At 36.8% G+C, this 15280-nt stretch overlaps 1 protein-coding gene across 3 annotated transcripts in view; it reads right to left on the bottom strand.

Annotated features, from left to right (window-relative positions):
• The window catches only part of LOC136036922 (dynamin-like GTPase OPA1, mitochondrial), a 52732-nt gene extending 43047 nt beyond the window's left edge, over nucleotides 1-9685 (bottom strand). For all 3 annotated transcript variants that reach the window (XM_065719307.1, XM_065719308.1, XM_065719306.1), the window contains exon 1: nucleotides 9529-9685. In XM_065719307.1, the coding sequence (XP_065575379.1) occupies nucleotides 9529-9624 (96 nt within the window). In that variant the 5' untranslated portion in view covers nucleotides 9625-9685. The remainder of the gene's footprint in view (nucleotides 1-9528) is intronic.
• Nucleotides 9686-15280: the final 5595 nt, after the last annotated feature.

Here is a 15280-nt window from a genome sequence, read left to right as displayed (position 1 = left end):
ACTCTACTGAAAATTCTCCCCAGACAATTACCCTGGAATAGTTCTTCCACATGTGGAATTGAGCAGTCAAGCAGAAACAAGAAAAAATAAAAAGAATTTGAATTCCAGAAAATTCTCCCGTGTAAAATTTCCCCCGGAAACTTTCCTCCCCACACAAACTTTTCTCCCCCTGGAAAATTCCCCCACAAATAAATTCCAAAGATATTAAATTAGCAAGCACTGTATGTAAAGAATAGGACAATTGCATAACTTGCAGCTCTTTACTCAGATAATGTTGGGGTCCTTATAGCCCTAGTGGCATAGTTACTGGATTCTTCAACTATTTTGAATCAACTCTGGCTATCTCAACATCTTGGTTGGATTTTTTGGGGGGGAAAGAGGATGGAAGAATCTAAGGAAAAATCTAATCTTTATGGTCACTCAAAAAGGGCGCTAGAGATCCCGATTTCCATACAAATTAGCCCTCTCTCAGTCTCTTAAGATCATTGGTCCCATACGATCACCCCTGGAAAACAAGAGCTAAGAGCTCATATGGCACTTGCAACGAGGTCGGAAGAGCCAAGAGCTCATATGGTAAGAGCTCTAGCAAAATTCTAAGAATCAATAGATTGCTTTAAAAGGAAAATCAGAGGCTTAATGCCGGTTGGGATTTAAAATAAGAACTCTGAGTCAAGAAATCCTTCTAAATATCAAAATTCATTAAGATCCGATCACCCACTCGCAAAATAAAAATATCTCAATTTTTCTTCTCCCTTCAGCCCCTCCAGATGTTCAAATCGGGGAAAACGACTTTATCAAATCAATTTGAACAGCTCCCTGACACACCCACCAATTTTCATCGCCCTAGAACGTCCAGAAGCACCAAACTCGCCAAAGCACTGAACCCCACCACCTAACTCCCCCAAAGAGAGCGGATCCATTCAGGTTACGTCAATCACGTATCTACGAAATTTATAAGCATTTTCCAAGATTTCTGGTTTCCCCCTCCAACTCCCCCCAATATCAACAGATCTGTTCGGGATTTGAAATAAGAGCTCTGAGACATGAGTTCCTTCTAAGTATCAAATTTCAGTAAGATCCGTTCACCCGTTCTTAAGTTAAAAATACCTCAATTTGTCTAATTTTTCCAAATTAACAACCCCCAGCTCCCCCAAAGAGAACGGATCCGTACCAATTATGCCAATCTCGTATCTATAACTTGTGCTTATTCTTCCCATCAAGTTTCATCCCAACATCTCAACTCTAAGCGTTTTCCAAGATTTCCGGTTTCCAAGACTTCTGTTTCCCCCCTCCAACCCTCTATGTCCCCGGATCCGATTCGAATTGAAAATACAGCATCTGAGACATAAGATTAAGTTTCATTGAGATCCGATCACCCATTCGTAAGATACCTCGAATTTCACATTTTCCAAGAATTTCGGCTTCCCCATCCAACTCCCTTCAATGTCACCGGATCTGGTCAGGATTTAAAATGAGAGTTTTAAAGCGCAAGATCCTTCTAGATATCAAATTTCATCAAGATCTGATCACCCGCTTTAAGTTATTAATATCTCATTTTTTTCTATTTTTTCCGAATTACTCATCCCCCCCCACCCGCCTCAACTCCACCAAAGAGAGCGCATCCGGTCAGGTTATGTCAGACACCTATCTTGGACTTGTGCTTATTCTGTCCACCAAGTTTCATCCTGATATCTCCGCTTTAAGCATTTTCCAAGATTTCTCCCCCCCCCCCCTAATGACACTGGATCCGGTCAGGATAAAAAATTAGAGATCTAAGTTTCTAGTTCCTTCTAATATGAAATTTCATTAATATACGATCACTCTTTCGCAAGATAAAAATACCTCATTTTTTCTAATTTTTTAAATTAACCCTCCTCCCCCCTCCCAACTCCCCCCAAAGAGAGCAGATCCGTTCCGGTTATAGCAATCCCGTATATACGACTTGTGCTTATTTTTCCACCAAGTTTCATCCCGATCCCTCCACTCTAAGCATTTTCCAAGATTTTAGGTTGCGCCCCCCCCCCAACTTCCCTTCATCAGATAAGGTCGAGATTTAATATAAGAGCTCTGAGACATGATATCCTTCCAAGCATCAAATTTCATTAAGATCCGATCACTCCTTCGTAAGTTAAAAATACCTCATTTTTCAAATGTTTCAGAATTAACCCTCACCCCCACTCCCCCAAAGAGAGTGGATCCGTCCTGGTTATGTCAATCACGTATTTAGGACTTGTGCTTATTTTCCCCACAAAGTTTCATCCCGATCCCTCCACTCTAAGCGTTTTCCAAGATTTTAGGTCCCCCCCTCCCTCAATTCCCCCCAATGTCACCGGATCCAGTCGGGAGTAAAAATAAGATCTCTGAGACACGATATACTTCCAAACTTCAAATTTCATTAAGATCCAATAACTCCTTCGTAAGTTAAAAATACCTCATTTTTCTAATTTGTTCAGAATTACCCCCCCCCCCTCCCAACTCCCCCAAAGAGAACGGATCCATTGCGGTTATATCAATCACGTATCTAGGACTTGTGCTTATTTTCCCTCCTGATCCCTCCACTCTAAGCGTTTTCCAATATGTTAGGTCCCCCCCATCAATTCCCCTCAATTTCACCGGATCCAGTCGATATTTTAAATAAGAGCTCTGAGAGACGATATCCTTCCAAACTTCAAATTTCATTGAGATCCGATCACTGCTTCGTAAGTTAAAAATATCTATTTTTTCAGAATTACCCCCCCCCCAACTCCCCAAACAGAGCAGATCCATTCCAGTTATGTCAATAACGTATCTAGGACTTCTGCTTATTTTTCCCACCAAGTTTCATCCTGATCCCTCCACTCTAAGCGTTTTCCAAGATTGTAGGTCCCCCCTCCAACTCCCTCAAGTGTCACCGGAACTGGTCGGGAACTCTGAGACACGATATCCTTCCAAACATCAAATTTCACTAAGATCCCGTTACCCTTTCCTAAGTTAAAAATACTTCATTTTTTCTATTTTTTCCGAATTAACCGGCCCCCCACTCTCCCTGATTGTCAAATCGGGAAAACAACTATTTCTAATATAATCTGGTCCGGCCCCTGATACGCCTGCCAAGTTTCATCGTCCTAGCTTGCCTGGAAGTGCCTGAAGTAGCAAAACCAGGACCAACAGACAGACCGACAGAATTTGCGATTGCTATATGTCACTTGGTTAATATCAAGTGCCATAAAAAAGAGAAACTAATCATGTATTCACAATCTTTTTCTGGCAAAAAAATAAAACATTCCACATTTTTACCAATAGGAGCTTGAAACCGCTATATTTGGGCTCTTTAATATACTCAATCTGACGGTGTGACTTTCATTAAGATTACTTGAGTTTTTAGGGGATTTCTCCCTTTTTTGAAAATTGGGAGAATTTTCTCAGGCTTGTAGATTTGATAGGTTGCATCAAACATGAATTTTATTTATTTGTTCCCATGAACTGATTGAAAGACTGCTCTGATAAACTACATTAAAGTGAATGATTTGTAGGATCAGCAATGACCTTGATCAATTATAACCCTGATATGGAAACAATTTAGGTCCTTAAGGAAATGGGCTATGGAAGAAGTGGAGAAAGGCACTAGCTCTGAAAAATGTTTATTGCCTGATTGATTTGTTCATTGAGCACTTTATAGCTGGACCTATCTTTTTTATTCATTTTTTCATATGTATTTGAAGCTAATAAAAGTATGCATCATAATTTTAACTTCTTAGTTTAAAGCTATGCAGGGCCGGATTTTCTCCAGCCGGAGTAACGTTTTTGCTACTCCGTTTTGCGACATTTTCAGGGAAATCCCAGAAAATTCAGGGATAGTGAAAGCACTGAACAGAACAGGACTGATGAGCCAAAAGTAATTAAAAGAGAGAGAGGTGATACCGAAGTCTCAACTGCCATTCTTGGGAGGCATCCGACAGTTTATAAGGGGCCTTGGAATTCCTGTGTTGATTTAAAATCGCTTTTCTCTGAATAGACCGAGCGGTGGTGGCATGCGCCAGGCACTTTGATGATAAATCACATTGGTCCAGTTTTTGTTAAGAAAAACTCACTCAGTGATAATTTATTGAGCCCCTTGGCATTGTGTGCCCCTAAGCCCAGGCCTATTGTTAAATCTTGGCCTAAACCTATGGATGGAAATTCTTTGCTGAAAACTTTGGATATTTTATGCTAAGCTTATACAAATCATCTTTTAACATGTTGATATGAATGGATTATTTCCATATATCTCTTTATTTCTACAACTGCCATCAGAATAAAAAAAAAACATCTTCTTTTTCATTCATTGGCTAGGTAACTAAGGTTTTTAAGCACTAAAAAAATTAAAAAGCCAAAATTCAATTTTTGACTTAAAAATTTAAGCCAATGTTTTGACCAGAAAAACTTTGGCCTTACATATTACATGAAATGTCAGTGTAAAAAGAAAAGAATATGATAAGTCCTTCTGGTTGAGGCAGATGAATAATTTTCCAGGCCTAGTAGTTCCTTGTAGTTCAGGTTGGCCAAAACATTACAAATTGCGCACTTGTTTTATTTTAAGCTGATCAAATATATTCCAAATCCAGTGAGGTAAGTCCTTCTGCTTTAGGCAGATTAAAAATAATCTAGGCCTAGTAGCTCCTTGCAGTTCAGGTTGGCCAAAAACATTACAACTATAGTGTCTCCTTTTAGTTTCAGCTAACCGAAAATATTCCAATTTCAGTGAGGGAAGTGCTTCTGGTTTAGGCAGATTAAGAATATTCCAAGCCCAGTAGCTCCTTCTGGTTCAGGTTGGCCAAAAACAATCCAAGCTGAGTGTCTCCTTTTAGTCTTAGCTGATCCAATATATTCCAAATTCAGTGAGGTATGTCCTTCTGCTTTAAGCAGATTAAAAATATTCTAGGCCTAGTAGCTCCTTGCAGTTCAGGTTGGCCAAAAACATTACAACTATAGTGTCTCCTTTTAGTTTCAGCTGATCAAAAATATTCCAATTTCAGTGAGGCAAGTCCTTCTGCTTTAGGCAGATTAAAAATATTCTAGGCCTAGTAGCTCCTTTTAGTTCAGGTTGGCCAGAAACATTCCAATTCTAGTATCTCCTTTCAGTCCAAGCTAAAGTTTATTCCAAATTCAGTGAGGTAATTCCTTCGGGTTTAGGCAGATCAAAAATATTCCAGAAATAATAGCTCCTTGTGGTTTAGGTTGGCCAAAAACATTACAACTCTAATATCTCCTTTTATTCTGAGCTGATAAAAATATTCCATATTCAGTGAGGTATTACCTTCTGGTTCAGGCAGATTAAGAAAATTCCAGGCCTAGTAGCTCCGTGTAGTTCAGGTTGTCCAAAAACATTCCAAATGGAAAGTCTCCTTTTAATCTGAGCAGATCAAAAATATTCCATATCCAGTGAGGTATGTCCTGCTGCTTTAGGTGGATTAAAAATATTCTAGACCTAATAGCTCCTTGTAGTTCAGGTTGGCCAAAAACATTTCAATTCTAGTATTTCCTTTCAGTCTAAGCTGATCAAATATATTCCAAATTCAGTGAGGTAAGTCCTTCGGGTTTAGGCAGATTAAAAATACTCCAGAAATAATAGCTCCTTGTGGTTCAGGTTGGTTAACAAATTACAACTCTAGTATCTCATTTTATTCTGAGCTGATAAAAATATTCCATATTCAGTGAGGTATGTCCTTCTTATTTAGGCAGATTAAAAATATTCTGGGCTTAGTGGCTCCTTGTGGTTCAGGTTGGCCAGGAACATTCCAATTCTTCTATCTCATTTTAGTCTAAGCTGATCAAATATATTCCAAATTCAGTGAGGTATGTCCTTCTGCTTTAGGCAGATTAAAAATATTCTAGATTTAGTAGCTCCTTGCAGTTCATGTTGGCCAAAACTATTGCAATTCTAGTTTCTCCTTTTAGTCAAAGTGGATGAAATACATTCGAAATTCAGTGAGGTAAGTCCTTATGGTTTAGACAGATTCAAATATTCCAGATATAACAGCTCCTTGTGGTTCAGGTTGGCCAAAAACGTTCAAACCTAAGTGTCTCTTTTTATTTTGAGCTGATCAAAAATATTCCATATTCAGTGAGGTATGTCCTTCTGCTTTAGGTAGAAAAAATACATTATAGGCCTAGTAGCTGCTGGTGATTCAGTTTGGCCAAAACATTCCAATTCTAGTATCTCCTTTTAGTCTAAGCTGATCAAATGTATCTCAAATTCAGTGAGGTAAGTCCTTCTGCTTTATGCAGATTGAAAATATTCTAGCCTAGTAGCTGCTTGTGGTTCAGTTTGGCCAAAAACATTCCAATGCTAGTATCTCCTTTTAGTCTAAGCTGATCAAATGCATCTCAAATTCAGTGAGGTAAGTCTTTCTGCTTTAGGTATATTGAAAATGTTCAAGCCTAGTAGCTCCTTGTGGTTCAGGTTGGCCAAAATCATTCCAATTCTAGTATCCCCTTTTAGTCTAAGCTGATCAAATATATTCCAAATTCAGTGAGGTAAGTCCTTTGGCTTTAAATAGATTAAAAATATTATATGCCTAGTAGCTCACTGCAGTTCAGGTTGGCCAAAAACATTACAACTCTTGTGTCTCCTTTAAGCCTGAGCTGATCAAAAACATTCCAATTTCAGTGAGGTAAATCCTTCTGGTTTAGGCAGATTAAGAATATTCCAGGCTCAGTAGCTCATTGTGGTTCAGGTTGGCCAAAAACATTCCAATTTGAGTGTCTCTTTTCAGTCTGAGCTGATTAAAAATATTCCATATTCAGTAAGGCATGTCCTTGTGCTTTAGGCACACTAAAAATATTCTAGGTCAATTAGTTCCTTGTTGTTCAGGTTGGCCAAAAACTTTCCAATGTAGTATCTCCTTTTAGTTTAACCTGATCAAATATATTCCAAATTCAGTGAAGGGAAGTCCTTCTGGTTTAGGCAGATTAGAAATATTCCAGACATAGCAGCTCCTTGTTGTTCAGGTTGGCCAAAAACATTTCCATTCTAGTATTTTCTTTTAGTCTCAACAGATTAAATATATTCTAAATTCAGTGAGGTAAGCCCTTTTGGTTTAGGAAGTATCTCCTTTTAGTCTGAGGAGATCAAAAGTACTCAAAATTCAGTGATTCCTTAGATAGTTTATGAAATTTCAATGTAAAAAAAAGCAACAGAAAAGGGATGATTAGAACATAAATCAAAATCACCTTGCTTTGTACAAATATTTAGAGGTCTGGTGAATCTTTTTTGTCCAGACAGATCAAAAGCTCCTTTTTTTCTTGGCTGACAAAACAAACTCCAAGTCAGGTAACTCCTTAAGGTCTAGTGGTCAAGAATATTTCAATTCCAGTAACTCCTCCTAGTCTGAGTCTATTGAAAATACTCCAAGTTACTCAATTCCTCTTGGTCTCATCTGATAGAAAATACTCCAAACCATGTAGCTCCTGTTAGTTTCATGTGATCAAGACATTCCAGATTTAACAACTCCTTTTGGTCTCAGCTGATTGTAAATATTCAAGTCCTGTAAAAAATAAACTCCACTTCCAGATACTCCAGACATAAGTATCATCACTAGCATAGTTTACTGAAGAGCAATTAGTTAATAAATAAATAATACATAAAACTAGTTAATAAATAAGAGACAAAAATAAGTGAATAAGTAACCCTAGTTCAGCTGTGTACTGTGGCTAGTTTTACTGCAGCAGGATATGATTTGCATTTTGGAAAATAGTTTAAATTAATCCAAAGAGGGCATTAAATAATATGTCAAGTGTTGCTAAATTAAACAGTAATTCAATTTGTCAGAAGCATTTGAGATGAAGATTGTGCCAATCTGGAGTTTGTTAGAATCTATAGTAGTAAAGGGTATGTGAATCTTTCCCCATTCTCATTAATTGGCTTCCCACATAAATTTGACTAAGTGCTAAAGAAAGCAGTGGCCAAGAATCAACAATTTAGGGTAAAGACAAGATTGTACCTGCAAGCACAAAAAGTTAGGATACAGTGGTAATAATTCACAAAAATGTAGGGAGGAGCAACAATCTATTTTTTTTTAATGAAGATGCATATTTCTTAAGATCTAGGGTGGTGATTGCCACAACTGCCCCTCCCCAATTGGTGCCACTATTTGGAATGTGGCTACAATTTTATTGTATGAGTGCCCCTATTTGGACTCTGGCTGAATTTTACTTTGTGATAAAATTAGTAGATAGCCACAAGAAAAATACTTTGGCTAATGTAAAACAAGATTCTCTTCTTATTTTACCATGCATCACTCTTGTTTCAACATGTTATATGCATAACCATAAATTGAATCAACTATGACAAAATCAAGAAACAGAAAAACCCATGAAAAACATATAATTTGGGCAATAGGCTATATTTGTACATTAAGGGGAAAGAGTATTGTAGTTGTAGTCAAAATGTGTTAACTATAATTACTATTAATATTATGAAGTTATAATTATTTCTTAACATGTTTCCTTCTCATACAGTCCTAATTCAAGGCTTATACCTTTTAGTTTTCTATAATACTTAGGAAAATATAAAGTAGCAGTTTTAGGCCTCATAATTTAGGGGCAGTTGGGGTACAAGGTATACTATAGGAATATAACAATATAAAAGAATAGGAAATTAATTTCAGATGTTAGAAAAATGGGAGGGAGGCAGCTGTCCCCTGCCAAGGTCTAGAAATACCACAGCAATATCTTGGACTAATTGGGGTGGAGGGTACACAGTCAGAAAAGAAGTTGTGATATTTGTAAATAGCTTAGAATAAAAGAAGGAAACTAGGTAAAATTATAGCAATTCATATAGCCTAACTGACTTACCAACAAAGTGAACCTACCACTCTATGCCTTTTTTTATGCTCTTTACAAATATGATAATTGCTTCTACTGCAAATTCAAATTTAAGCACTTTTTGAGCTCTTAAAAATGACAAATTTTCAATGAAAGTATGAGTTATTGCTCATTTTTCACAAAATAATACAATTTTTTCTCATGCCTTTTTTTCCATTGTTTTTCAGAAAATGATGCTACTTTTTCTCAGTGCTAAAATTATTTATAATAAGATTAGTTTAGGTTGAAAAGTGCTTAAATTTGAATTTATGGTAGAAGCAATTATCATATTTGTAAAGAGCATAAAAAAAGGCATCAAGTGCATTGTCCACTTTATTGGCAAGTCAGTTATATGAACTGCTATAAATTTACCAGAAACTAATGTTAGACTGTTTATATAGTCCATATTTGTTCTTTACGTTTCTTGAGGGATAATTATCAACTATTAGGCTATTTTCATATTTCATTACTGTTAATCAGTAGTCTTAACCAAATTTATCCTCTTGTCAGGCTTTTACTTGCTCTTTGATGCAACTAGCCTAGCATATCTCAATACTAAACTACCTTCAAATTGACAACTAACTGTGAAACCGACAACTAACTTTTTTTATCATAAGACTAACGATGTACATCCATGACATCAGCAAAACCAACTTCGCCAGGCTTTAACTTTATCTTTGTTCCAAATTGTGGCCAATGACTTACTTTTTTCACAGAAACACCACCATAAATTGCACCTCCAATCATTAAATATCTAATTTTCAGGACTCCTTTGAGATTTCGTACAATCAGCATAGCCATGTAGCCTAATTTCAAAAGTGTGGCTTCTTCAAATGAAAACACATGCGCCACACATTTTAAATTTCGTGCGGTACAAAATTGATATTCTTAAGCCTTGTTTGTATCTGAACATCCGTTTACCAAGCCGCTAAGGCTTGTTAGCGAAGATTATTTGTTTTGATTTATCGATTAAGGTAATTTACAGGCCCAATACTATTTCTTGCATACTGAATTATTAGGCCAAATATTTATTTTGCATGCTTGATTACTACTCTGATTAATAAGTGCTTAACCGATACATGAATTTGAGCAGCGAAACTGAATTTGAGGATTCAAATGATTGAGATGAAAAGGCCTACATAGTAATCATTGACAGTCCCGGGATATTTCTCCTGGGGATGATGTAAGGGCTACCAAGAGCTTCGTTTTTAACAAGATTTAATGTCTTCTCGTTCCCTGACGAGGACTACCCAAACTGCCCTGGCCCTTAACCAGTAGTGTCTTTTCTAGGGATTGTACTGGGAGCAAAATATATTTTCCACAAAATCTGGGGAAGGCAATTTAACTGTTAAATAATTTTTTCCGTGAAAAAATCTCATGAGAATACCAAAAACGGGTATTTTCATTGAAAATACCATAAAAAGATAATTTATCCTAATCTGGAGGAACAAATTTCTCTTGCCCTCTTCCAATTGATTTTCTTGACCCCCCACCGACGATCATGATGGTATAGGTTTTGCAGTGTATATAAATTTTCCTCTGCCAAAACTAATTATCCACACTAAAATACAATGGAATGTAAAGATATTCCTCTCTTTATCTTTATTAAATTAAAAAAAAAATATTTTTTCAACTAAAGTAAGGAGCGACATTAAAACTTAAAACAAACAGAAATTATTTCGTATATGAAAGGGATTGCTCCCTCTTCAACGCCCCGCTCTTTACGCTAAAGTTTTTTACTGTTTTAAAAAGTAGAGTTATGACAAAGAGTCAAACTTTAGCGTAAAGAGTAAGGAGTTGAGGAGGGGACAAACCCTTTCATATACGAAATAATTTTTGTTCGTTTTAAGTTTTAATGTCGGTCCTTACTTTAGTTGAAAAAAACTTTTTTTTTTTATTTAATTTCTGAACGTTTTTGAATAAATGCATGTTTTTATTTTGGCTCTCCGCACATGAATGATTAATTCATGAATAATTAATTATTAACTGTTAGTAATAAATATACGTACATTACGAATTAACTTACGTAACGAACTTCTATATTTGTGAATTTTATTACGTATATGAGGGGGTTCGCCCCCTCGTCAATATCTCCCTCTTTACGTTAAAGCTTGAATTTTGTACCAATTCTTTAAGAATGACCCCTGAATCAAAAAGAACATAGAATAAATAGTTGAAATTACTAAAAAAAATACTTTAGCGTAAAGAGCAAGGTAGTGTGGAGGAGACGAACCCCCTTATATACGTAATATTTTATATTCATCAAAGTTTTAGTGCTGCTCATTACTTTCAGTTGAAAAAAAAATTATATTTGGGCCAAGAATTAATTTTTGTCCCAATTCCTTAAGAATGACCCCTGAATCACAAAGGCCATAGAATAAATAGTTGAAATTGCCAAAAACACTTTAGCGTGAAGAGTGATAAATTAGGAGCAGGCAAACCCCTCATATGCGTAATAATTTCTGTTCGTTTTAAGTTTTAATGCTGCTCCTAAACATTTTCATATTTTTTTTTTCATTTTTTTTAGATAATGCTTGAAAATCCTGCGCTCCCTTCATGGAAATTTTCTTCCCCCATGACGAGTTCCTCCATGGAAAGATCTCCCAACATATTCCCTTCTTCTCAACCCCTCCCCCCAACCAAAAAATCTCCCTGAAACCGTACGTACACTTCCTAATAACCATTACTATATGTAAGTACTGGTCAAAGTTTGTAACTTGTAGCCCCTCCCACGGGGGCTGTGGGGGAGTAATTCTTCCCCAAAGACATACTTATATGGTTTTTTGACTATGCTGAATAAGATGGCTATCTCAGAACTTTGATCCGGTAACTTTGGGAAAAAAATTAGAGTGGGAGGGGGCCTAGGTGCCCTCCAATTTTTCGGTCACTTAAAAAGGGCACTAGAACTTTTCATTTCCGTTAGAATGAGCCCTCTCACAACATTCTAGGACCACTGGGTCGATATGATCACCCCTGGGAAAAAAGAACAAAAAACAAATAAACAAATAAACACGCATCCGTGATCTGCTTTCGGGCAAAAAATACAAAATTCCACATTTTTGTAGATAGGAGCTTGAAACTTCTACGGTAGGTTTCTCTGATACGCTGAATCTGATGGTGTGATTTTCGTTAAGACTCTATGACGTTTAGAGGGTGTTCCCCCCTATTTTCTAAAATAAAGCAAATTTTCTCAGGCCCGTAACTTTTGATGGGAAAGACTAAACTTGATGAAACTTATATATTTAAAGCAAGCATTAAAATGCGATTCTTTTGAATTAGTTATTGGTATCAAAATTCCGTTTTTTAGAGTTTTGGTTACTATTGAGCCGGGTTGCTCCTTACTACAGTTCGTTACCACGAACTGTTTGACACCGCAAGTCCGATGGTGAAGTCAAAACTTATCTATCTATTACACTTTCATAGATACAAAATATTTTCTTATGGAGAATAAAAAAAAAAAAAAACCACCAATTTTCCATTGCCAAAACGTAGCTCAGGCACAATAGCATTATATAATCTAGTATTTACATTGGGGATAAAACAGATAGGCAAATGACGATAAGGAATGGGATTCGGAAAAATTGACATTTGTTGTGTTCATCTATTTCGTCTGCACCGAAATTGAAAAATCACTTTTCAGCGACATTTGGAAACCATGAAAAATACTACTACTTCTCTACTACTACTAATAACTCACTGCAGCACCAAGCCGCAAGAGTCCAACACAGCTTCGCACTCTCCTCCTCCAGCCTAATCTATTCAAGGCCTCCCTCTTTACACCATCCCAGGAAGTTCCCATTTCCTTTAAATCTTTACTTATGACGTTCTCCCAACCCTGACGAGGACGACCTGCTTTCCCTGTAGCTCCAGACGGTTGGCCAAAAAGGACAATCTTCGGCAATCTTTCATCCTTTATCCGCAGAACGTAGCCTAGCCATCTGAACCTTTCATTCATTATAACCCTAGAAAGGTTGAACCACATTATTCGTACAGCCTACTGTTTGAAATACGGGGCCAGGTACCCAGTTTCGTCGGGTACCCAGAACTATGTGGAGGCAATTTCTCTGGGAAATGTCTAGTAAATTTTCGTCTGCTTTTTGGAGCGTCCATGCTTCAGAGCCATATTTGACCACAGTCATCACTGTAGCTTCCAATATTCTAATCTTAGTTTTCAGACTTATCTTCCTATTCTTCCAAACTTGTTTTAACTGTGAAAAAAACACCCTGAGCCTTAGCTATTCTACTTTTAACATCTTCACTGCTCCCACCGTCTTTACTTATAATACTACCAAGGTAAGTGAAGCTGCCAACCTGATCAATCTTTTGTTACCCAACGTCACCTTTTCATCTTCACCTATTCCTAGCCTTAGTGACTTAGTCTTCATAACAATAATTTTCAAGCCTATTCTAGCACCCTGAACTTGCAAAACCATTAAATTCATTCATTTTGCTCACACTTTCATCGAATATGCTTAAATCATCAGCATAATCTAAGTCTAGGAGTGTTTTTCTCCCCATTTGATTCCCCGGTCTCCAATTGCCTCTCCTGTGCTCCTTAAGACGAATTCCATCAAAATGATCCATATAAAGGGGGATAGAACACAACCCTGCTTAACTCCTGATAAAATACAAAACCAGTTGCTAACCTCATTTTCTTCCTTAACCGCAGCAGTATTATTCTCGTACATAGCACAAATCACTTTAATGTATTTTTCTGGTATACCATATAAGTATAAGATCTTTACTAATGCTCTTCTACCAACAGAATCGAAAGCTTGCTCATAATCAATAAAACTGAGGACCAAAGGTGTTTGACAACGAAGGGAATTCTCAATTGTTAACCTAAGAGTGAAAACTTGGTCGACACATCATCTACCTTTTCTGAAACCACACTGTTCTTCCCTTAAAACTTTGTCTACAGCATCTCTCAGTCTAAAAAGTATCATATTACTAATTTGCTACCTACAGAGACCAGACTAATGCCTCGATAATTACGACACTCACTCTTGTCACCTTTTTTATACAGTGGTTTAATTAAGGTTTTCCATAAATCATGAGGTACTTCCACTTTTTCAAAAATGATATTCATAATCTTCAATAGCTTATTTCTAACCTCAGAGTCACCATATTTAAGAAACTCATTTATCACACTATCAACACCTGGGGCCTTATTATTTTTTAATCCTTTTAGTACTGTCGCCAATTCTTCCTCACAAAACAAATCTTCCTTCACACCCAAGGTATCACAAACTTTTTCATTTTCATCCATATCTTTTCCTGCAACTGTATCTCGGTTTAGCACATTCTCAAAATGTTCCGCCCATCTTTCTTTAACTTTTTCCTTGTCACTAATTGTGGCCCCATTCCTATCTTTAACTGGGACTAGTCCGGATTGACTACTCCCTTTTCAATTTATTAACATGCCAGTATAATATTTTACTATTATGCCGTCTAGCTGCATCTTCCAGATCCTCAGCAATTTCATCTATGGCCTCCATTTCACATCTCCTTAGCTCATATTTTAATGCTTTCTCCACTTTCTTTACATTCCTTTTGTTTTCATACGATTTATCACTCAGATAATTCTTGTACAAATCCCTTCTACTCTCTATTAAACATAAAGTTTTTTCACTAATATTCCTAGTTGCAGTCTCAGCACTCTTCCCTAAGACACCATCTGCAACTTCACAAATTGTTTTTCTAAAATTATTCTATCCATCTTCCACATTGTCAAATTTTAAACTCTCAATTTTAGTATTCCACTGTTCCTGGAAGGTTTTTCTCTAATATTCATCCTGGAGTTTACCAACATCTTAACTTTCCGGGAGGTAGTTACCCTTCCGAAATTTCAGCTTTAAATTAACCTTAGACACTACTAAATGGTGATCTTTACTTTTAACATCAATAACGGCACTCCTATACACCCTAGTATCTTGTATTGATCCTGCTAGTCTTCGGTTTACAAACACCGTATTGGCTGTTATACCTACAAAATTGCAAAAGTCTATAGCCATTACTGTTTTCTTTTCCAACACCAAATTTACCTAGGCTAGGATACCATCTATCCCTATTTCTACCAGCCTGGGCGTTAAAATTTCCTAGCGAAAACCCCATATTTCTAACTGGTACCCTGTCTATTTGCTCCTGTAAGTGTAAGTAAAATTCATCTGAGTCACTAGTATCTCCGTCAGTTGGTTCAACAGGGGCACATACTACTAAAAATGATACCCTGAACTTTTTAGTCATAAAATGAGCGATTATTATTCTATTATTAATACCTTCCCAGCTTAAACAAGACTTAGCAGCTTCCTTATTCATCATGAATAATGATGAATCCAAATCATGAATCCATCATGAATCCAACCGTCTGGGGCTACACGGAAAGCAGGTCGTCCTTGTCTGGGTTGGGAGGATGTCATAAATAAGGATTTAAAGGAAATGGGAACTTCCTGGGAGG

The sequence above is a fragment of the Artemia franciscana genome, chromosome 16, assembly GCF_032884065.1.
Source record: "Artemia franciscana chromosome 16, ASM3288406v1, whole genome shotgun sequence".
Lineage (NCBI taxonomy): Eukaryota > Metazoa > Arthropoda > Branchiopoda > Anostraca > Artemiidae > Artemia > Artemia franciscana.
Note: the sequence above shows the minus strand (reverse complement) of the source record. Positions and strands in the feature narration are given on the sequence as shown.